This window comes from Salmo salar, chromosome ssa11, assembly GCF_905237065.1.
Source record: "Salmo salar chromosome ssa11, Ssal_v3.1, whole genome shotgun sequence".
NCBI lineage: Eukaryota > Metazoa > Chordata > Actinopteri > Salmoniformes > Salmonidae > Salmo > Salmo salar.
In genome coordinates this window covers 16,811,564-16,835,950 of record NC_059452.1, presented here as the reverse complement: position 1 = coordinate 16,835,950, position 24,387 = coordinate 16,811,564, and the positions used below count along the sequence as shown (strand labels likewise).

General features: G+C 45.9%; 1 protein-coding gene across 3 annotated transcripts in view; it reads left to right on the top strand.

The window, feature by feature from the left end:
• LOC106562141 (CD276 antigen) overlaps nucleotides 1-24,387 on the top strand; it is a 79,197-nt gene that overhangs the window by 22,484 nt on the left and 32,326 nt on the right. For all 3 annotated transcript variants that reach the window (XM_014126787.1, XM_014126786.1, XM_045689097.1), the window contains exon 4: nucleotides 2,406-2,702. In XM_014126787.1, coding sequence (XP_013982262.1) covers nucleotides 2,406-2,702 — 297 coding nt within the window. The remainder of the gene's footprint in view (nucleotides 1-2,405; nucleotides 2,703-24,387) is intronic.

The following is a 24,387-nucleotide window of genomic DNA, read 5'->3' as shown; positions in this document are numbered from 1 at the left end:
CCAGTACAGAGCTTGCTCAGGAATGGCAGCAGGCAGGTGTGAGTGCATCTGCATGCACAGTGAGGCGATGACTTTTGGAAGATGGCCTGGTGTCAAGAAGGGCAGCAAAGAAGCCACTTCTCTCCAGGAAAAACATCAGGGACAGACTGATATTCTGCAAAAAGTACAGGGATTGGACTGTTGATGTCTGGGGTAAAGTCATTTTCTCTGATGAATCCCCTTTCCGATTGTTTGGGGCATCTGGAAAAAAGCTTGTCCGGAGAAGGCAAGGTGAGCGCTACCATCAGTCCTGTGTCGTGCCAACAGTAAAGCATCCTGAGACCATTCATGTGTGGGGTTGCTTCTCAGTCATGGGAGTGCGCTCACTCACAATTTTGCCTAAGATCACAGCCTTGAATAAAGAATGGTACCAACACATCCTCCGAGAGCAACTTCTCCCAACCATCCAGGAACAGTTTGGTGACGAACAATGCCTTTTCCAGCATGATGGAGCACCTTGCCATAACGCAAAAGTGATAACTAAGTGGCTCGGGGAACAAAACATCGATATTTTGGGTCCATGGCCAGGAAACTCCCCAGACCTTAATCCCATTAAGAACTTGTGGTCAATCCTCAAGAGGCAGGTGGACAAACAAAAACCCAATTCTGACAGACTCCAAGCATTGATTATGCAAGAATGGGCTGCCATCAGTCAGGATGTGGCCCAGAAGTTAACTGACAGCATGCCAGGGCGGATTGCAGAGGTCTTGAAAAAGAAGGGTCAACACTGCAAATATTGACTCTGCATCAACTTCATGTAATTGTCAATAAAAGCCTCTGACACTTATGAAATGCTTGTAATTATACTTCAGTATTCCATAGTAACATCTGACAAAAATATCTAAAGACACTGAAGCAGCAAACTTTGTGGAAATTAATATTTGTGTCATTCTCAAAACTTTTGGCCACGACTGTCCATCACAGAAGACTGAATTATAACAAAACCGTTTAACATAGAAACACCCTGGATTTTCCTTTTTTTAATTTTTATTCGTGTTCATCAATTATGAAATAATTCCACCCATGAGGCCAATAGAGGGCAATTTGGTCACACATCACAGGCCCTTCTTTGGTAATCATGCCTTTAGGATCCTAACACAACACAGAAATTGGTCATAAAACACTTAGTTCCGTCAGGGATGCACAATAACATGTTTGGTCGAGACTTTCTGATTGTGGTCCTCTGGTTGTGATCAATCACTGGCTTTGATTATTGGTTCCTGACAAGACTGATTGTTACTAGCAGCTCGGTGATGAAGGTGGTTGTTCCATCAGAGGACCATCATCACAACTGAGTGCACTGTTAGTTATAATTATTCTTTATGATTTCACACACAGTGTTGGTGAACTCCTCCCTCCCTCCCTCCCTCACCACTAATTTCCACGTTTTGTTGTTAAATTGGTCCTTTCCTGTCTAAGGATGTATGTGCATTAAGCAGCGTTAACGTTCGACAGTTTTCCTCTTGGCTGGCTAGTCTGGGTAGAGAAAAGGGAAAAAAATGACACAGTAGCTCAAACAGTGACAAATTGGCCCCTTTTCATGCATTCCATTCATAGATGTATTATTTTTAGCTGGCATTTACAGTTAACATCATAGGGCTCCCTTCCCACAGTGCTCTGAGAAAATGACGGGTCTCTGTGGAAATCTGCCTGTCAGTCAAATGGATAGCCAGGGAGGTTAGTGGCAGGCTGACATTCCGTCTTAGTGCTGAGAGAGAGAGCGAGAGAGCCCACTTTTCAAAAGGCAACTCGCATGAAGTTATTTAATCTCCTTCTTCTTCCTCCCTGTCCTCCCCATTGTTTGCTGTGTTATGATTGGCTCAGGGAATACAGCCTCCTCTCTCTGCCCGCCGCCTCTCTGGTTGTGTTTTAGCTCAGGGGATTGGAGAGCAGTGAATTCATTCCAGGCTGAGGCTTCACCCCCCTCACCTCCTCACCGCCCACCCCCTCCTGCCAAACCCCTGTACAGAGCACAGTAGTCTCAAATTCTCGGAGCTTTGCCTATTTCCCCCAGGCCCCCCATCCGGGCCGGGCCAGGCTGTGGTGGTTGCGTTGTATTGTGAGGCGGCTTGGCTCAGAGCCATGGCTCTCTCCAGGGAGGAGATGAAGGAGGACAGAAGGGAGCACCAGGATATGCTGCAGATGATGTCTCTGGGATCTTAAGCTTGATGTTATGCTAAGCTCCCTAAATGTAATTAACAATTTAATGGGAATCATGTCAAACAGTTCCCTGGGTGTCCCTCACTGCTGATAATCTGACTAAAACTCTGTATGTCTCTGCTCCCCCCTACCCCTTCAGCTCCCTACTCCAAGCTTCTGGCGACTTCGCTAAAACTCTGTGTGTGTCTGTTCTTCTCCCCCCTCAGCCCCCTATTCCAAGCCTCTGGTGACCCTGGAGCCGGACTCCAACCTGCGGCCGGGTGACGAGGTGGCGCTGACCTGCGTGGCGTACGGTGGTTACCCTGAGGCCGATGTACTGTGGCAGGACGGGGGCGGGCACAACCTGACGGACAACGTCACCACCTCCCTGGTGGCCAATGAGGAGGGGCTGTTCAGCATGCGCAGTATCCTGACTGTCACCCTGGAGCCCAATAGCACTTACAGCTGCAGACTGACCAACCCATTATTGGGCGAGGATGGCCACGCCTCCGTCACCATCACAGGTGTGTGTGTCTATGTGTGTGTCTATGTCAATCTGTGTGTCTGTGTTCCCCATTGCTGTCTGTCTTCCCTGACAAAGGCTCTAGCCTCTGGAAAGTAAACCAGCTAACATTCAGAGACTTCCCTCAGTGTTTTAATGTTGCCTGTTCAGGATAATCTTGTTTTCAGTCACACAGGAGCACGGCTGCCTATTAAAGTCTTGTATGCATTTGTAAATCAATCCGTCAGTCAAATGTTATGCCTTGAATATTCAGCTAGCTGTTCAGAGCTCCACAGAACTGAAGGGAAAATAATGAAATGTTCAATTATGCTCCAATAAGCCTAACCATCAGTTTCCGCACATCGTTAAATCACATCAGTGGGTAATTATTTCCCAGATGATTCCTATGAAACTAAAATAACTACTCATCTGACATTTGGTAATGCTAGAAGGTGATAAAGGATATACAGTAATATTACAGCTAAGTGGAAGAAATGGTGGTGCAGCAGCTGTACAGCCTACAGAGCAGACTCCTAGCGCTAGCTTGCCACGCCACTGAAGCTACAGCCAATGTCTGCCAACCAGGAAGTGTGACCCACTTCCTGGTTGGCAGACATTGGCTGTAGCTAGGTATGGTTGTGATCTTCAGACATTGCTCTTTTTGGGTGAGTGGTGTAATCTCTTCCTGGGACGTGTGGGTGGTGGCCTTGTGTGGTGGCCCTGGGGTCTTCTCTGTCCCATCCCCAGTCCCTGACCCCCTGTCCCCTGGCTGTCTTACTGGTGTATGTGATGTTTAGCGTGTGGAGTGTTTAGTGTGTCTGACGGGCCAAGACTGGCTCTCTAATGGGAGCAGGGCTGTGTGAAATGGCTCATAAATAAGAAGAGGTGGCCGGGACCTACTGGAGCAGAGCTAGGGAGGGGGAGGTCACCCTACGCCCGGGTCAGGGAGTGTGTGTGTGTGTGTGTGTGTGTGTGTGTGTGTGTGTGTGTGTGTGTGTGTGTGTGTGTGTGTGTGTGTGTGTGTGTGTGTGTGTGTTAGTCTCTGTGTGTGTGTGTGTGTGTGTGTGTGTGTGTGTGTGTGTGTGTGTGTGTGTGTGTGTGTGTGTGTGTGTGTGTGTGTTAGTCTGTGTGTTGTGTGTGTCAGGTCAGTGAGTGCTGCTCCGCTGGGCTGGGAAATGACTGCTGTTTCCGTGCTGCTGGGGCCGGCAGGGCCCTGAGCCTGATGGCCTGTTCCACAGCTCCACACTCTACAGTCATGACAAGGCCTCTGGTGTATTACAATGTTGCTAAATCCACAGTAGGAAGAGACATGACATGAAGGAGTAAACAAGTGTTGCTGTTAAGCCCACAGTACGATTACTGTTCACATGTTGCCGTAGACTTTAGAAAAGTGGAACTACTGGAGACTATTGCATCTTGTAGTTTTAGTAAAGGACATAGATATGCTTATATGCTATCTGTTTTTATAGAGAACGTAAGGCTGATTAGGTACCTCTCTAAGGCATTCTAGATGTTGCCTCAGGTGGTTAACTGTTTCAGATCATAGAGTTATTTCAGTGGTCCAGATCTATAGAGGTGATGGAGAAGATAGAGGTGAATCCTGACAGAGCAGAGGAGGAAATGGACATAGGACCGATGATCTGAAGCAGTATGAAAGAACTGACAACTAGGTATGGTTGTGATCTTCGTCAGTCGGTGTGTCAAGGAAGAGTTCCTCTCAGACTGAGCAGTTCTTCCTCATCCAACCCGGAACCCAGCAGAACACCTGCTCTGTTAGACTAGTGGAAAGCCTTTGTTCTCCACAGAGAGACAGTTTGTGCCGAGCGCAGAAACCCACTGATAACGAAAAGTGATCTGTTCAGCTCAGTGGAAATAAAGGAATTACCCACGCTCTGAAGCTGTCCTAGAGAAAAACCAGGGTAGGCTACGGAGAATAACAGAGGCAACCTATGAAAGAGAATAGACCAGCCAAGAAGAAAGAGAGGCCGAGGGATGAGAGAGAGATTGAGAGATGGCGAGAGAGAGAGAGAGAGAGAGAGAAAGGATGGAACAAACCCAGAGACAAAGCTGCAAAGCTGTTGATTAAAGCCATGGAGTGGCCAGGATCTGAGCACTCTGGGGCTAGTTGGAGAATATTAATTTATCTTACTCTAACCAGCACAGCTTGATGATGGCCTAACTTGTTAGTAAACAAGTGGCAGATTTATTTTTGTGTGCCGAGATACAAGGGGCTTGTTTGATATGAAAATGTATTTGCATTTGTTTACAACAGCTGCTGTATGCTTAACAACTTCTGTAATTAATTTTGACCTAGCAGAATTGTTCTGAGTGTGTGCCCAGCAGAGTTTATATAGTAAATATACTGGATAATCACAGCACTGCACCTACCACACACCAGACTGAGGTAGGCTGAGAATCCTATTACAGGGAGGGGTGAAATCTGCTTAAGATTCCAAATGGACTATTCCCCACCCAATAGGAGGGAGGGAGGGAGGGAGGGAGGGAGGGAGGGAGGGAGGGAGGAGGGAGAGAGAGAGAGAGAGGGAGAGGGAGAGGGAGAGGGAGAGAGAGAGAGAGAGAGAGAGAGAGAGAGAGAACAAGCACATTAAAATTTCACACTTTCCTCAATCTCTGATTGAAAAATTACAATAGTAATACAACTCTCCCCCTGGGAAAAGAAATAGTTTGACAAGGTTAATTTGGAGAAAATGAACCCCTAACTGCACAGAACAGTGTGTGGGGCGCGTGTGAAGCCATGTGTTGAGACGGTATGGGTTAAGAAGTTATGCTTGTGAACCATGACATCATCATTAGCACCACTGTCAATAGTAGTACCTCCCCCATGACACAACACCTGCCTGGCTGAATACTACATACACAATACTGCCATTTACAACTGAAATATCTCAGTGCAGGTTAGAAGAGGTCATGTCAGGCTTGAGCCCTAAATTACCGTATGATGTGTTGGTTCAACAGTTGTTGGGAGAGAGACAACAATGTGTGTTGGTAGTAGGATATTGATGGATGTAGCAACAGGATACAGTAGGATCCAACTTGGAACAGACACAAAGAGATGCCTGGCATCCAGCGTCCATGGACGATGACAAGAGGCAGCAGCTGCAGCAGCCCTTGTATGAACCCAGGCAGGCTGCCTCCCTCCACAGCCTCCTCTCTGCCTCCTCTCCCTCCTCTCTGCCTCCTCAGCCCCCTCTCCCTCCTCAGCCTCCTCTCTGCCCCCTCAGCCTCCTCAGCCTGCTCTCCCTCATCTCCTTCCTCAGCCTCCTCTCCCTCCTCTCCCTCCTCTCCCTCCTCAGCGTCCTCTCTGCCTCCTCAGCCTCCTCTCCCTCCTCTCTGCCTCCTCAGCCTCCTCTCCCTCCTCTCTGCCTCCTCAGCCTCCTCTCTCCCTCCTCAGCCTCCTCTCTCCCTCCTCAGCCTCCTCTCCCTCCTCAGCCTCCTCTTCCTCCTCTCCCTCCTTAACCTCCTCTCTGCCTCCTCAGCCTCCTCTCTGCCTCCTCAGCCTCCTCTCTCCCTCCTCAGCCTCCTCTCCCTCCTCAGCCTCCTCTCTGCCCCCTCAACCTCCTCTCCCTCTTCTGCCTCCTCAGCCTCCTCTCTGCCTCCTTTCCCTCCTCAGCCTCCTCTCTCCCTCCTCAGCCTCCTCTCCCTCCTCAGCCTCCTCTCCCTCCTCTCCCTCCTCAGCCTCCTCTCTCCCTCCTCAGCCTCCTCTCTCTCTCCTCAACCTCCTCTCTCCCTCCTCAGCCTCCTCTCTCCCTCCTCAACCTCCTCTCTCCCTCCTCAGCCTACTCTCCCTCCTCAACCTCCTCTCTCCCTCCTTAGCCTCCTCTCCCTCCTCAGCCTCCTCTCCCTTCTTTGCCTCCTCTCCCTCCTCTTCCTCCTCTGCCTCCCTAGCCTGCTTGGCTATACTACCATCCTCCTGGCTGAAAGCAGCAGAGGCAGTTTGAGCAGCTCAGTCTCAGACTAAATCCCACCTCTGCTCCCCCTCCCTGCCCACCCTCTCGGCCACTTTGCTATCCTCAAAAAATAATAATGCCCTTTGAGCTTTATGGACATGCTGTCTGTCTAATATCATTTTTACCGCTGCTGGCAGAATGCAGAGCTTTAGATCCCTACTGTGGGAGATGAGAGATGAGAGATGGCTGTGGTGGCGGTGGGGGCTTTAGGCCTGTCACTGCCCAGGCCCTCTGTCTCTCTGCTCAGCGGATGAGAGCACCATTGTCTCTCCGCCCGACTCCACTGCTGGCACAGCACTCGCAGCTCCCAGCAGCAGGATAAGATCGAGATAGAGAGGACAGAGGGAGAGGGGGAGTGAGGGTTGGGCTGATGACAGAGAGTGAGATGGAGACGAGAGCAGAGAGTGTTTGCTAAGCTCTGAGCCGTGGCACCAGGGCCTGACAGGCAGGCAGGGAGATGGAGTCACTGACAGGGAGGGAGGGACTAACACTCTCAACTTGACTTTTTCCCCCTACTAGCTCTGACTTTGCTGATAGCTACTTTATTGAGAAGAAAATTAACTTACCAAGACTGAGATATGTAGCTGTCCCACCTAGCTATCTTAAGATGAATGCACTTACTACTCTAAGTTGCTCTGCATAAGAAAGTCTGCTAAATGACTCAAATGTAAAGGTATTGTAAATGGATGAAGTGAGGGAGACAGAGGAAGAGAGGGTGACAGAGGGAGATCGCCCAAGCTGTGCTGCTGAGCGCGTCCAATCTGCCTTGCTCGCCTCATCCCCTGCTCCGAAAGGACCAACTCACTCCACCAGAATTATTTTATATATATATATATATATATATATTTTTTTTTATATATTTTTTTTACAATACATCGCTCTCTCTCCATGTTTCTCCCCTCCTCTCTCACTGTTTCTCTCTCTCTCTCTCTCTCTCTCTCTCTCGCTCTCTCTCTCTTGCGCTCTCCATGTTTTTCTCTCTCAGCCTCTCCCTCTCTATCTACCCCCCTCTCTCTCTTTCTCTCTCTATCTCTCTCTCTCACTGTTTGTCTCTCCCTGTTTTTCTCTCTTTCACGTTCTCTCTCTCCCCCTGTCTCTCTCTCTTCCTCTCTCTCAAACACACACTTTACATCTCGCTCCCTTTCACACTCACATCCACGCCTCAATAGCTCCATGCACACTCCAACATTACTCTTAATAGGCAGAAGAGACAGTGTCACAAAGGTGCTAATGGGCAGTCCTAGCACTACCTTTTCAGGACTCCTGAGTGGCACAGCGGTCTAAGGCACTGCTTCTCGGTGCAAGAGGCGTCACTACAGTCCCTGGTTCAAATCCTGGCTGTATCACATGCGTCTGTGATTGGGAGTCCCATAGGGCGGCGCGCAATTGGCCCAGCGTCGTCTGGTTTTGGCCGGGGTAGGCCGTCAAGAATTTGTTCTTAACTGACTTGCCTAGTTAAATTAAGGTAAAAAAAAAAATAGATATACAGTATATATTCCCTTTGGAGCAGACAGCATAAAGCTTTGCTGTGTTTTTCCTTCATTACGTTTGTGCTAGCCTCTTCCCTTTTTCCCTGACGGTGTTATTATCTGTTCTGGGGTGCTTGTTCCTGACATGTGTTGCCGTTTAAATTGGTACCTGCCAGTGCCCTGCTCGCCAAGCTTACGCAAGCCTAAAAAAACAAGTAAGCAAACGAAAGCAAGCTAAAAACAAAACACTGTATTACTCCTTGTTCTCTACTCAACTTTTTTACAGGGCTACTTTAAATACAATTAACGAAGCCTTTGGAAAAAGAGGAAAACAGCAGTATAAATGAATCCGCTGTCAGTAGAGAAGCGAGCAGGCAGTTCCCCAGATGGAACACTATTAATTATTGTCCAAGCGCACAGACGGGTCTTTCTCTCTCTCTCTCTCTCTCTCTCTCTCTCTCTCTATCTTTACATCCCTCCCTGAATACACACTGTCTTATGACAACCCCCTAGCACAACAACAACCAAATAGAGAGATGGAGTAATGGAGGGAGCAGTCTAAAATAAATTCAGGTAGGCCAATGGCAGTCTTTGTAAGCACATTATTTCCTCTCAGGATTCTGAACTGGGGCCACTTGCTCCTGTCACTGCCATGTTGAGTTGTTAAGTTGTTTGAATGTCCTCCCTCCCTCCCTTGCCTTCAACATGGGGACGTTTTATCCCTGTATTATGGCTTCACGGAATTATTTGGCTCTCAGTCTTGCCGTTTGCAGCTCTGAGGGATTGTTGGGTTGAATGAGGGATTAGGGCCGGGCCAGTTCCTGCTCACTGCATTGCTCTTATAGCATCTCAACAATCACAGCGATAAAATGAGCTCCCTCTCATTGTGTTGGGGATTTATGCCTTCCTGTTCCTGTTCACTGTTGTCATCTTCACTGTCTCCTTTTGGCACAAAAGGTCTTTACGATGGCTGAATGTCAAAATGTATTTTATGTCTGCAGTTGAAAATACAATGTTGGAGCGTTGCGGCCTGAACACCTCTACTGTGAGTGGCTGTCTGGTAGTCTGTGTGGGTGTGTGGGCTTGGGCCTGCTGTGTGGTCCTGTCCTGTCCTCCCCCTCACCACAGGGGAGCCATCACCAGTACATGACTCTATAAGTGTCCACGGCCCCAGTCCCAGGCCACCATGGCATGGCATCGGGCACGTCCTGGCCTCCTCTCCTCTCCTTTCCACACTGTGGAGTACTGTGACATCTTTATGCCTGCCCAGAGCCTGAAGGGAACCTCTCTCTTTAAGCCCTGCACTCCTCTCCTGCTTTCTTTCTTCTTCAAGACAGATTATATTTATGACTGCAGTAAAAGTGCAAAAGCCCTATTTTGTCACTGATCAAGCTCATTTTTTATTTTCCCTCCCAGAGTCACAGTGAGGGGGGACTGACTATCAGTGGGGTTCAGCCAAGGGGCCTGCAGTGTACATTTCACACAGTTGCTGTTTTATCCTGTAAGAGGGATTGGTTTCTGGAGGCCTGGCGTCAGCCTCTGCTTTACGATTTCAAATCATATTAGGTGCAGCCTTTTGAGAGACATTGCGCGGAGAGTAGCCCAGAGAAAACGGTTGAGCATACCTTCAAAGGCTTGGTCGTTTAATTATTCATTTCCATTTATTTTATGCTTAAACTCTCTTAAACCAGATAAGACCATGCATTGTTGTCCCACAAAAGATGTTTGCAACCTCCGTAAATCGCTTTGTTCTGGTGCCTTGAAACAGTCCATATCAATGGCCGCCCATACACAAAGAGTATTGTCTAGCGGTGATATGTCTTTTCAATTAGGAGGCGCTGAGAGACTTGGGCCCGTTCCTGGAAAAGGTAGCTCGCCTCACTGATAGCTCTAGAGACCAGTAATTGATTACAAGGTGTGAAATTTATGAAAGTTAAGCATGGAGCTAGTGTGGGCGTCTCCCTGTAGAGGTGTGTTACTGGCCCAGGACTCTTCGTACTTACCTCCCTGCAGCATGGACTTAAACCACTCAAAAGAGTTTGTTTACTGTCTGTAAATGTGACTGAAATGACTCAACTTGACTCAGGATTTAGTACTGCAGTCAGTCTGAGTCATCTGCCTTCATCTGCAGGGACAGTGTCATCACAGCCCTTTAACTCTCGAAACCAAATATTATGCTCCTACATTTGTGATGGAAGCATTGATTAGAACATGGCAGCCATCTTTGACATAGCCAAATGAGACTGGCGTGGATAGAGGGAAGCTGTGAGGGCCGGGATCTCCTTTAGGTCACATTAACAGACAAACTGTCCACAGGGGAATGAACTCAATCCATCCTTTCACATTGTTAATTTCGTCAACTGTGTTTAATTTCATCAGACGGACGGACGGACGGACGGGGGGGGGGGATGTGTCTGCAGTAAGTGCAACTCTCCGTCAACGCCACAAGACATCTCAGTGACCCAGACTTATACTGCCTGTCATATCTATAATGTATGTGTCTGCCTACTTCCAGCCACTTGCTGTGCTGCTGGGGGATGAGCAGCAAAGCTGTAGTCTACTGCTGTAGTGAAGGTTTCTGATGCCATTGTTAGTGTTACGTCTGTGGTTATTTGGGGCCTCAACCGTGTACTGTAGACGTCCCTCGTTATCAAATAAGATGCAATTCCATTATGTTTGCCTTAGAAACATTACCACGGGCATCCGTAGCAGAAATGGCTTTGAGAGAAATAGCAAGATAAAATGAAAGCGATTCTAGTGAAATGATATTGAAATCCATAATAAGATAGATAGTTTAATATCTATGGTAACAAAACATATGGTACGTAACCGACCCAAGGCTTAAGGACTAATACAACTTCATTTGAATTTCAAACTGCTGCACCAGCATGATCCTACATTAGATACAGAGAGCATGACAATTTCCTGATAGACTTTCCAGAGCCACCAGTGTATATCTGATCCCTATGCCAACTAAGCTAAATGCTAACCAAGTCAAGTCCTTTGCGCTTTAGCCAAAGGCTGTGCCTTCTGTTAGACTCCTGGCTGGCTGGCTGGCTGGATATAGAGATGGGGATGAGATAAATGGTAGCGAATGGAGCACACTAAGAAGGTCAGAGGATTAGAGGCCCCTATAGGGCCCCAGGTTCACACCTGCTAAATTACTTCTGGGTAAAGACTGAGGCCCTCTCTGTTCATTATATCACAGCAGCCAATGGAAGCGCATACAACATTATGGCCACATATACTGAGTATACCAAATATTAGGAACACCTTCCTAATATTGAGTTGCATCCCCCCCTTTTGGGCATGGACTCTACACGGTGTCGAAAGCTTTCCACAGGGATGCTGTCCCATGTTGACATCCAACGCTTCCCACAGTTGTGTCAAGTTAGCTGAATGTGCTTTGGGTGGTGGTCCATTCTTGATACACACGGGAAACTGTGAGCAGTATTGCAGTTCTTGACACAAACCGGTGCACCTGGCACCTACTACCATACCCTGTTCAAACGCACTTCAAACTTTTGTCATGCCCATTCACCCTCTGAATGGCACTCATACACAATCCATGTCAATTGTTTGAAGGCTAAAAAAGTATTCTTTAACCTATCTCCTCCCCTTCATCTACACTGATTGAAGTGGATTTAACAAGTGACATCAATAAGGGATCATAGCTTTCACCTGTGTTCACCTGGTAAATATTTGTCATGGAAATAGCAGGTGTCCTTAATGTTTTGTACACTCAGTATAGTCTTGGTGAAGGTCCTGGCTGCAGTGGTGATACACTCATTTCATGCATCTGCAACCATGATATTGCCTGAGACTGAGGCAGTGATAGTTATAGTATGGCTACGCTATACTAACTTGGACATGGAAACATTTCCTTTTGATTCAAAATACCTGAGGGGTATGGTCAGTAGGTACACTTTGGTTTTAGAAGTGGGGGGGACATAACCTGGCAGGGGGTCTGGGGGTCCTCCCCCATTATTTTTTGGGGCATCTAAAGCTAATTTCCTGCATTTTTACACAATCCAATATGCGTCTCTATTTAGAACAAAAAGTAAGCAAAAATGCCCAGAGTCATCAAGCTAGATAAGTTATCATTATTAAATATGTTTAAATGATTAATAAGACTGAACTAGATCAAAGGTAATTCAATAATAAATATTGTGTTGCACCTATAACCAATAGACTAGCAAAACTAAGACTTTTGATTGTCTTTATATCAAATTTCAGCCAGCCCGAGCTGCCTGCATGCCCGAGCTGCCTGCACGCCTGACCCCACCAGTCTAGTCAATAACTCAACTCTCTCCCAACACAATTTCCTTCCCAGTTCCCGCCTTAATTTTTTTTTATTCCCAAGAGAAAGGTTTGGAAACCAAAAAAAACACATACACCTCAAATACACATTAACAAACAGAAACAGTAAATACTCCATATAATTAATGTCATATGCCTAATAGTACAGTCTAATACACCCCACTTGCAAACAATATAGCTGGGTCACCTCGTCCTGTTCCTAGGTGTCCACCACCCTGCAGTGTCACATTCTAACATATCCCACTAAGCTTTAGGATCTTAGTGAAACATTCATTATTGGTTTTGGGTGTGTTACGCCAAGGCCAGAGTGACAACCCACAGGAAGGCAGACCCCCAGGGCCAGGAATGCGCAGCCAGGGATTGCCTAAATAGGTATCTCCCCAGACGTGGGCATGTTTTCAATATAGTCTCCTTTAGTCACATTGTATTCCGTATAAGGCATCCAGACCTTATGAAAGTTGCCCAGTATACCCTTAATCTTGTAATAAATGAAATGATAGAAAACTTGACATTGTGGGAGGATAACCAACCTTCCAATGAATGGCAATACATTTCTTAGCCACTATAAATGTTTCACATTTTACAGCTGCTCTTGTCCAGAGTGATTTACAGTAGTGAGTGTATGCATTTTCATACTGGTTCACCATGGGAATCAAACCCACAACCCTGGCGTTGCAAGCACCATGCTCTACCAACTGAGCTACACAGCTTCGTTACACAGGTTCTTCAGATAACAGCCACCAGTATCAACATTTACAAGCAAACAAAAACAGGGAGAAGGGAGAATCAGTAGACATGCTGAAATAAAAGTACATACTCTTTGCCAGAAGTCAGCCAGCCTTCACAAGAACAAAACATATGCAAATATGTACCCTTTTGTGTTTTACACCTCAAGCAGAGGAATGCATTTCTGAGTGCATGATATTCAGTTTCACTGGATGGTCTTAAACTGCAGTAATTTAATTCTGAGATGATATGAACATGACGGGGCATTTTAACATATCCAGTTATCATCATCATCAATAGCGTCTCCCAGGTCTTTCTCACATTTTTATTTGACATGTTTTGTGTCATTTGGAGAAGCCTCTATCAACCCTTGATACAGTTTGGACATCAACTTTGAAGGTTTGTCGGACTGCCTTAAAATAGCATCTGTCTTGTCCAGTGTTTGCTGCGCAGAGATAATAAAGTGTTGTATCTGCAAAAATTCACCTCAGCTCCATCACAGACTGGTCTTCCCTGGCTGCCTGACCCTGCTGAGACCCCTGTCACCATCTGATCCTCCTGAGATGAGGCATGACAAAGAATTGCCATGGTGTACATTTATACATTATATTATCCAAGAATAGAATCAATGGTTCAATAATTGAAATGACCATTATTCCCAGATCCCAGACTGTAGCGTTAAACTTAAACTGCTGTCTTGTAGCTACTGTAGGTCTACCCATCAATTCAAGATGGTACTTTCAATCATTCACTGATATTGTTAATATACTGCAAAATTCACCTGAGCTCCGTAGACTGGTCTTCCCTGGCTGTCTGACCCTGCTGGGACCACTGTCACCATAAGACATGATGAGCAGTGTTGTGTACTGACTGTGCACTAGAGGGCTGCATTCCTGCGGGAAGCCAGCGGGACCTGCGGGTCCCGACAGAGATCATTGCGGCGCGGCCGGCATTTTTCATGCTGTGGGCGGTCAGACAGACGACTTCGGGATGTAAAACTTTTTTGTTGTCCCACAGATTGCCTTCTATGCGTTAGCCTACCTATTGTTTTAAAAGCACATATTTTTCGCATTATTCTCACACAATTCGCTGCTTCAACATCAGTAGCCTACCTCTCCTGGTTGGGCATGAGAGATCAAGTGTGGTCTCATTGAAATAGAGTAGGCTGCCTACGTGGGCGGAGAATCACTTTATGAAATATTTATGCATATGAAATTAATTTAAATATGATTAGACTATTTTACTACAGTGTCTGTAAATAAATAGGCTATTGATAATTGTTGCTCTTGCTGCTGGTGATTCTCTGATCCACCTCTACGCAGACGACACCATTCTGTATACTTCTGGCCCCTCTTTGGACACTGTGTTAACTAACCTTCAGATGAGCTTCAATGCCATACAACTCTCCTTCCGTGGCCTCCAACTGCTCTTAAATGCAAGTAAAACTAAATGCATGCTATTCAATCGATCACTGCCCGCACCTGCTCACCCGTCCAGCATCACTACTCTGGACGGCTCTGACTTAGAATACGTGGACAACTACAAATACCTGGGTGTCTGGTTAGACTGTAAACTCTCCTTCCAGACTCACATTAAGCGTCTCCAATCCAAAATTAAATCTAGAATCGGCTTCCTATATCGCAACAAAGCATCCTTCACTCATGCTGCGAAACATACCCTCGTAAAACTGACCATCCTACCAATCCTCGACTTCGGTGATGTCATCTATAAAATAGCCTCCAACACTACTCAACAAATTGGATGCAGTCTATCACAGTGCCATCCGTTTTGTCACAAAAACCCCATACACTACCCACAATTGCGACCTGTTCGTTCTCGTTGGTTGGCCATCGCTTCATACTCATCGCCAAACCCACGGCTACAGGTTATCTACAAGTCTCTGCTAGGGAAAGCCCCGCCTTATCTCAGCTCACTGGTCACCATAGCAGCACCCACCTCTAGCACGCGCTCCAGCATGTATATCTCACTGGTCACCCCAAAGCCAATTCCTCCTTTGGTCGTCTTTCCTTACAGTTCTCTGCTGCCAATGACTGGAATGAACTGCAAAAATCTCTGAAACTGGAAACACTTATCTCCCTCACTAGCTTTAAGCACCAGCTGTCAGAGCAGCTCACAGATCACTGCACCTGTACATAGCCCATCTGTAAACAGCCCATCTATCTACCTACTTCATCCCCATACTGTATTTATTTATTTATCTTGCTCCTTTCCACCCCAGCATCTCTACTTGCACATTCATCTTCTGCACATCTACCATTCCAGTGTTTAATTGCTATATTGTAATTACTTCACCACTATGGCCTATTTATTGCCTTAACTTACCTCATTTGCACTCACTGTATATAGACTTTTTGTTTTCTTTTGTTCTACTGTATTATTGACTGTATGTTTTGTTTATTCCAAGTGTAACTCTGTGTTGTTGTATGTGTCGAATTGCTATGCTTTATCTTGGCCAGGTCGCAGTTGCAAATGAGAACTTGTTCTCAACTAGCCTACCTGGTTAAATAAAGGTGAAATAAATTAAATAATGGATAGAAGTGGAGGGCGCTCAACCAACGTGAGTCGAAATGCAATCAAAAACTTTAATCATCATTGGAAAGGAAAAGGCTCAACGCGCGCATAGGCTACTATGGTGAGCGAGCGTTGCGCCTTCTCATTTTCAATAAGTATTGCTTACCCATTTATTTGTCTCTGCCAGCAAATCGTCCTCCTAAAAGGTAGGCTATATCCTATAGGCCTATGCAAAACATAGGAAGTGTCGCTGTCGTCATTCTTGCTGCTTCAAGTTCAGTAGTCATACCTGCGAGATCAGGTGCGCGTGTGGTCTCAATTAAATAGAGTAGGCTATATCCTATGCATGGGCGGAGAAGCACTGGGCAGTTATCTTTCCAAGGAAATGTCCTACCTAAATACTTTACTATATTGCCTAGAAATAGGCCTAGATATTGATCGCCCATCTTCCCACTCCTTAAAGGTAGGCTATAAAATAGCTCAAGAGAAAGTGCAAGTCTCTCCTACTCTGCTCTCTACAAACTACATCTATCATATTGTTTGATATAGCCCAGTAATACAGATAGCCTAATATAAGGGCCATATGAGAATCTCTGGTAATTTAAACAATTTCCTAAGTTATGTTTGTGCATTTGATATTGCCTATAGGGAGCAAAATTGCTGGGACCATGGCTGGCATGTGAGCTGTGTCACATACGCCTAAACTAACATTGTGGGACTACGGTTGGGTTTGGAACCAGTTCTTGCGGTAGCGGGTGGGAGTCAGAAAGCCAGCGGGTGTGGGCGGAGTGCGGTATGAAAAGCTGCAGATGCAGGTGGTAGAGGGATGATGAAATTGGTCCCACCAGACCTCTACTGTGCACCTTGACAGTGAAGACTGTGACGTTAAATTGCCATACTGACTAATAAAAACACACATTGCAGTGAAAACATTCAGAATATCAATCTTACATCGTTTGGCTTATGGTTTCATCGTGTGATTCAGGTCTAGTCTGATTCAGGCGAAAAGAATAGCTAACGTTAGCCAACATTTGGCCAGCTCTCTCTATTGGTACATCAACTGGCGAAAGCTAGCCAAGTTCATTTACTTCTGTTGAAACAAAGGCTACAAAACATTTCTATACAAACAACTGCAGTTAGATAGTAATAATAGCCACCTCATATCGCTATCTGACAGATTGCTAGAGGCTAGAGCTAACCTGGCTGTGGTAGCTACTAGCTAGCGTAGCTAATTCATTCACCTCAGTTGAGAGGGGATGAAACATTAGCTAATATTACATGTCAGTTACAATACTAGCCCAGCACTGTGAATAAACACAAGTTTGTTTCTGTTAAGTTAAACAGCAGTTACCTTGCCAGCTAACATCAGCAAACTAAAGAGTAGCCAGTTTCTACTTTGATTGCTTTTACAACTCAGTGAAAGAGCACAACACATACATACTGAACTATGTTCAACTCTCCCGTGCTGGTCCAGCCAGCCAGCCTTCACGCAGCCTGTTAGCCCACTCTGTGGTGTCCGCGGTCCTAAATCCAGCCGGACAAAAATGCAATTTCAGAATGTGGGGGGGACATGACCCCACCGTCCCAAGTGAAAGTTGCGCCCCTGGGTATGGTAATAGTAGATCAACCATGTATATTTTGTAGTTAATGCAACAGTAAGGAGCAGTGTGGTATTTATATAGCTAATGAAGGATTTGGAGGGCGTGTGTTTAAGATGGAACATCGCATAAGAGACAGTTAATTTCTATTTAGAGAAGTAGAGAGAGAGAGAGAGAGAGAGAGAGAGAGAGAGAGAGAGAGAGAACAAAAAAAATCACCTCCCAGTGGTTTCAAAGGCCTGGGGCCCTGATTCCCAGAAGCCATACAGTAGCCTAATGATCAGACACTGTGGTAAAGTTGCTGAAAAACAGATTTTTTTAATAGCAGGAGCACACTATTTAAGATTTGCCCTCACATTGTAAGCCTCAGCAATATGATTGGCTGTTATGGCCCTGCAATACTTTCTTTTATTGCGTACTTATCACCATGAAGTAATCAAGAATTCACCATCATGGTCATAATATAATGGTCAATGGGATTTTGTGTTGAGCAGATTTCACATTGCCATATATTTGCCATATTGCCGTATGCTTCTAATGTCTGTTCTTGCATTAAAGTATTGGTTCTTGTTCAGTATGACAGAGAAAAAGGCCTCATTAAGGCTCGCACACATCGCACCATATGTTGATCTGGTGTTCGTCTGCCAATCGTTCAGCACGCTGTGTTTTATAGACCACCCGCTGGTGGACGGCTAGCTGACAACATTTTTGCATGATTCTACATGTAAAATCGGCGCGCTCTCGGTTCGTAAATTAGAAGTGCAAACGTTATTGGTGTGTCCGAGCCCTTAAATCCAGGGCAGTCTCATGGCATACGGTCTTAAAGTTAAAATGTTGGAGAGTGTTAAAATACATTTAGCTTGACGTTGGTATCCATACTGTGGTCTCTTCTAATGCAGCAGCCTGGAGCATCATGCTCTTTAAGTGAAGGTCGGGTGAAGGAGAAGTGAGTGTAGTAATGCTCTGAGTGGAAGTGGAGGTTACAGACCTCCTCCACCTTACTCTGCCATCTGAGTGGAGAGGAGGCTCCAGTAAGTCACATCCACAGCCAAACTGCATGGCAATTGCCAAGCAGTTAAAGTCTCTCTCTCTCTCTCTCTCTCTCTCTCTCTCTCTCTCTCTCTCTCTCTCTCTCATACACACATACAAATTGAATTTAAGTAAATTTGACAAACTGGGGCTTCTGTTATCTACCTTATTTGGACCTTATGTCCCTGTCAGCTACATTATGTTAGGAAAACATCCATATTATCACCACCCACCCAAAAATCTGTACTTAAGACCAGGAAATTACTCATGCAGTAGAAGAAGTCACCAATTAGCATGTTTTACTCCAAAGCATTGCTTTGCATTTCTATGGAAACAAGAAACAACTGATTGCCCCACTATGTTTGCGTTTAAATCATTCTTATTAAGACTATTTTTATTGTGAATGTGAGAATATGTAGCAGTCTCCTAGAGATGTGCAGCTGTGTGGTTGGTGGAGACAGAGCTGACCTGATACAGAGGCAGTGGCAGGGTCGTAGCCAGCTGCTCCTGAGTGCTCTGAGAATATTCATCTCTTCAGTAACCACCAAAGACTGCAGCAGAGCAAAATGAGAAATGTTGTTTTATAATGAGAGCCTTAGGCAAAGATATACAGAGGCATGTCTTTTTAAGAAATTCTGTCATTATATATTCTCCTAGTGATACTGCACAGAGGAGAAGGCATACTAAAGAACAAACTCACTCAACTGAGGGTTTAGGATGGATGCAAGAAGATCTTTAATGTTGTGGGTGTCTACAAATGTTTATATTGCTGAGTGGCGGGGGGGTAAACACATCAACCTTTCATGCTATACTATATCAGATAGTGGAGTCTGTGATGATGATGATATTCTCTGGGGTGTCACCTCTGTCGCGTGTTAACTCTCACACCTTCAAATAGATCCTGGTAAAGAACTCGCATGCCCAAGAGCCAATCAGAGGGGCTGTTGGTAGTGTTTATTCCCGTAAAACATTGAGGCTATAGAGTTAGGATTAGGGCTGTACTTGACAGTAGCCATTCAAATGGTCTCCCTCTCTCTCTCCTGCCTGCTCTTCCTCTCTGCAGTGCGGCCTTGTCTATTTGCTCTCAGCCTATCCACTCATATCAGACACGATCAGCCCGGCAGATTGTCGGCAGAGATGCTGATAGCTGTCACTAGCGATTCCCTCCTACACATCTTCTGCCCTCTTGTAGTCAGACCCTTGTTTGAAAACTAATTAAAAATTTAGAGAACAAGACTTGTTAAACTGATTATTGCAACCTAAAGTTTGCCTCAGCTGTTACGGCCGAAGGAGGAACGAAATGGATGTGGTGAGAAATCGATAGTCCACTCTGCCTCTTCCGACATCTTAATGCCAGTTACTCCTGAGAGGAGGGCATGCTGAAGTGATGGAGTCTCTGTCAGCTACAGGAGACGTCAGAGCAGTTTTTAATGGAGGTCTCGGCAGAGCTGACACGCAGCGAGGAGCTGAGGAGGGCTGGTCGAGGTGGGGGATAGACGGGCCAGCAGGGGTATGACTGGACGAGACACTGTGGTTCCAGTTCTTCTCATACTAGGCTAGTGAATGTGGCCATGCACGCATCCAACTCAATCATCAAGTTTGCAGACGACACTACAGTGGTAGGCTTGATTACCAACAACGACGAGACGGCCTACAGGGAGGAGGTGAGGGCCCTCGGAGTGTGGTGTCAGGAAAATAACCTCACACTCAATGTCAACAAAACAAAGGAGATGATCGTGGACTTCAGGAAACAGCAGAGGGAGCAGCCCCCTATCTACATTGACGGGACAGTAGTGGAGAGGGTGGAGAGTTTTAAGTTCCTCGGCGTACACATCACGGACAAACTGAAATGGTCCACCCACACAGACAGTGTGGTGAAGAAGGCGCAGCAACGCCTCTTCAACCTCAGGAGGCTGAAGAAATTCGGGTTGTCACCAAAAACACTCACAAACTTTTACAGATACACAATCGAGAGCATCCTGTCGGGCTGTATCACCGTCTGGTACGGTAGTTGCTCCGCCCATAACCGGAAGGCTCTCCAGAGGGTAGTGAGGTCTGCACAACGCATCACCGGGGGCAAACTACCTGCCCTCCAGGACACCTACACCACCTGATGTCACAGGAAGGCCAAAAAGATCATCAAGGACAACAACCACCCGAGCCACTGCCTGTTCACCCCGCTACCATCCAGAAGGCGAGGTCAGTACAGGTGCATCAAAGCTGGAACCGAGAGACTGAAAAACAGCTTCTATCTCAAGGCCATCAGACTGTTAAACAGCTACCACTAACATTGAGTGGCTGCTGCCAACATACTGACTCAACTCAAGTCACTTTAATAATGGGAAAATTGATGTAATCAATTTATCACTTGCCACTTTATATTATTTATATTAGATAATGTTTACATAACCTACATTATTCACCTCATATGTATATACTGTACGCCATACCATCTACTGCATCTTTCCATCTTGATGTAATTAGAGGTATCACTAGCCACTTTAAACAATGCCACTTTACATAATGTTTTCATAACCTACATTACTCATCTCATATGTATATACTGTACTCTATACCATCTACTGCATCTTGCCATCCTGATGTAATGTATCACTAGCCACCTTAAACAATGCTGCTTTATATGTTTTCATACCCTACAATACTCATCTCATATGTATATACTGTACTCTATACCATCTATTACATCTTGCCTATGCCGTTCGGCCATCACTCATTTATATATTTTTATGTACATATTCGTATTCATTCCTTTACACTTGTGTGTACAAGGTAGTTGTTGTGGAATTGGTAGATTACTTGTTAGATATTACTGCATGGTCAGAACTAGAAGCACAAGCATTTCGCTACACTCGCAATAACATCTGCTAACCATGTGTATGTGACAAATACATTTGATTTGATTTTGATCAACTCCACCGCCACACATTCACTCCCTCCCTCAGTCTGAAACATGCTTAGGATGCTAACATGCTTAATTAGCCGTCATACTGGGTATACAGTCTGATTCTGGTACACTGTAAACTAAGGATGAGAAAATCGTGTTAACCTTGCTGGAATGACATTTGAAATCACCCCAGTGAATTTACCTGAGGATTAGATTCCCCACACACTGTTTAAATGCACGGCCAAACCAGTATTTATATGGATGTGTTACACTGAAAACTATTCCTAGCTGTGAGAGTATTAAAACCAAAACCTCTGATGCCGACAGTTTGTTTTCACTAGACACTAGATAAGATTGGGAATTTCTTTATGGCCCTATTTTTTATATTTGTAAGCAATTTTTTTATAGCACAGTCAGACATTTTGGATATTTATCTGGAGGGATTTTTTAAAAGATTGTATTGAATTATAGTGAAACGGATGGGAGATGAAAGTACATTTTTATTATTGTGAGTGCTCTGTCTCTGTCTGTAGGTTAGTCTTTATGCAGGGTGAGACACTAGTGTCTTAGTGAGAAGTTAATCTAGAGGCCCATAGGGACGATGTCTCAATATGTGTGACTTGCCTACGCTTGGAGACTAGGTCCAGCTCAGTACAGCCAATACCAGACAATTGTTCCCCTAACCCGGCCATTCCATGTTCAATCCAGGCTGTCTCAAGGGAACATGACCATTGAGGTGCAAGGCTGCGGGGTTGGTCGGAGGAACCACTGGACTGGTATTCACTTCTGGATCGATCACATCAGTAGTCAAACTCATTGAGGCGAGCAGGTGACCTCCCACTGCAACTCACTATTCTAAACTCTCAGCAGCGTTGTGCTAAATGGTGAAGTAAAGGCAGGGAACCTAGAGCCAAGCATCCATCCCAGGAGAAAGGTCACAAGCTACTTCCTGATGTGCATGAAAGACAGCTTAGAGTTTGAGAGTGGGCTAATGGTACTGCATGCAGGCCTTATTTCTATCCCAGCCCAGTCACACACACCCACAACAAACAACACACACACATGCACAGAGGCATACACATACACATGTGCACACACACACACACACACACACACGAAACACCGCCCACCACCTCCAGCTGGCTTTTATGGGTTCCTCTGTGAAAAAAAGTGTGGTTAGAAAACTTTCTTCCAATAACTGCAGAGTCACTATTCTGTCTTAAATGCACCCACGTGCACATAATATTTTTGTGTTTTCCTCAAGACCACGGCATCAAATCAGGGCAATAATGTCAAACAAATTGTGTAAGTAAATGTGAGCTGGGTTGTCCTAGAGAGGCGGTTATACCCTCCCTGCATGCCAATAAGACAGCTCTGTGGTATCTAGCCGAAAAGCAATTCATTCAAATGCAAGAAATGGGGGAGAATGCTCAGTGCAAAGCTGCTGACAGGACAAAAAGCTGTGCTCATCCATCTCAGTTTGCCAAGTTTTTCCTCTCCCGGTGAGGTGAGCTCCTCCTTGTCCTCCCTTTCTGTGAGATATGCACCCGGGGACAGTCAGAGGACAGACGGCAGAGAGGCAGCGCTACCTCTAGCAGCTAGCCCTTTCATGCTGTAGGCGGAGGCAAGGTTTTGATCACCTTCTCTGACCGTGATGAAGTGTGACAATGGGTGTGAGTCTGAAACAAACACAAAGTCGGCCATTAAATTCAATTATTCCCCCAAATAGAAAAAAGGAAATCATGTCTTCTCTCTGTCTGTCTTCTAGTCTGGCCGAGCCTTGACCTCGGACACTGCTCTGGCTTCTTGTTTCCTTCACTGTTGTTATTATGACTGCCAGCCTATCACAGTCCTCCCAGATCTCACAACTGCTAAATGAAGGGAAGGAAATAAAGCTTTAAATCACCAGGCAGCTTATTGTTGATTGATTGATTGTTGATTGGTGATTGCAGAGCTGTTGTTCCCAGCGAGGTGTGAACACAGCAGACTGGGTTGTGAATGTGATTTAGGTCGACTGGCTGCTATTGTCCCAATGGGTTTTACGTGCGTTCATCTCGGCTTCGTTGTCTCTTGTGTTATACTGTGTAATCACACAATGAATTTCTCCTGCCCCTTTAACTGACTCATCACTCATCATTGCAGAGATGCAGAATGCTTTTTAACAGTCCTGTGGACCTCTCTCTTTCTCGTTTCTCGCTCTCGCGTGCTCTCTCTCTCGCCACTCACTCTCTGTCTCTCTTTCTGTCTTTCTGTCGGTCTTTCTTTATTTTCAGTCCAAACGCACAGACGGGTCTTCTCTCTCTCTCTCTCTCTCTCTCTCTCTCTCTCTCTCTCTCTCTCTCTCTCTCTCTCTCTCTCTCTCTCTCTCTCTCTCTCTCTCTCTCTCTGTCCATTCTCTCATGCCTGTTCTTCCTCTCTGCAGTGTGGCCTTGACTTCTTCTTCTGGGCCATGGGGGATACAAGACCCTCCAGCAGGGTTGGGCCTCAGTGTCCCTCCACCCTAGGGCTATCCTCCAGTCCACCCTGCCTCCCTGTCATCCCCACTGAACCACCATCTGTCCCCTGATCCTCTCACATCACACCAGCCCTGAGCAGCTCTGAAGGCCAGGGCTGCCAGGCCTTTGGTTTAGCCTCACAATGAAAGAGGCAGCTTATTGACCCCCTCTATGCTCCTCCTCATTCCCCAGCCTGCCTGCCTGGAATGAGCCCTGGGGCTCCTGTTAGCCTGTGGTGGGGTGTCGCTCTGTCTCTCTCTCTCTGTCTGTCTGTCTGTCTGTCTGTCTGTCTGTCTGTCTGTCTGTCTGTCTGTCAGGGGACATTATTCTCCTTCGGTCCCAGTTAAGGAGGTGTTTTTTTGTCCTGTGTAAATGTAAAACTCAGCTGACACCCGCAGATAGAGAAAGCAGCTTTGATCCTTCGTCTGTCATGACGATGTAGAACTGAGACAATCTGATACGACAGGCCAGGACTGAGCACTTTATTCCACTGTAGGCACTGGCTGAACTTAAAACACTCTGGCTCCAGGAAAATGAATGCCAATCTGGGATTTTACCTACAGCTTGGCCTGCGTGAGGCCCCCTATGTGTCTTATAGAATGAATGGGGAGTTAAATGTATTTTTTGGTAAGAGTAAGAGTCCATATCTAGGTGGTGTTTAATCA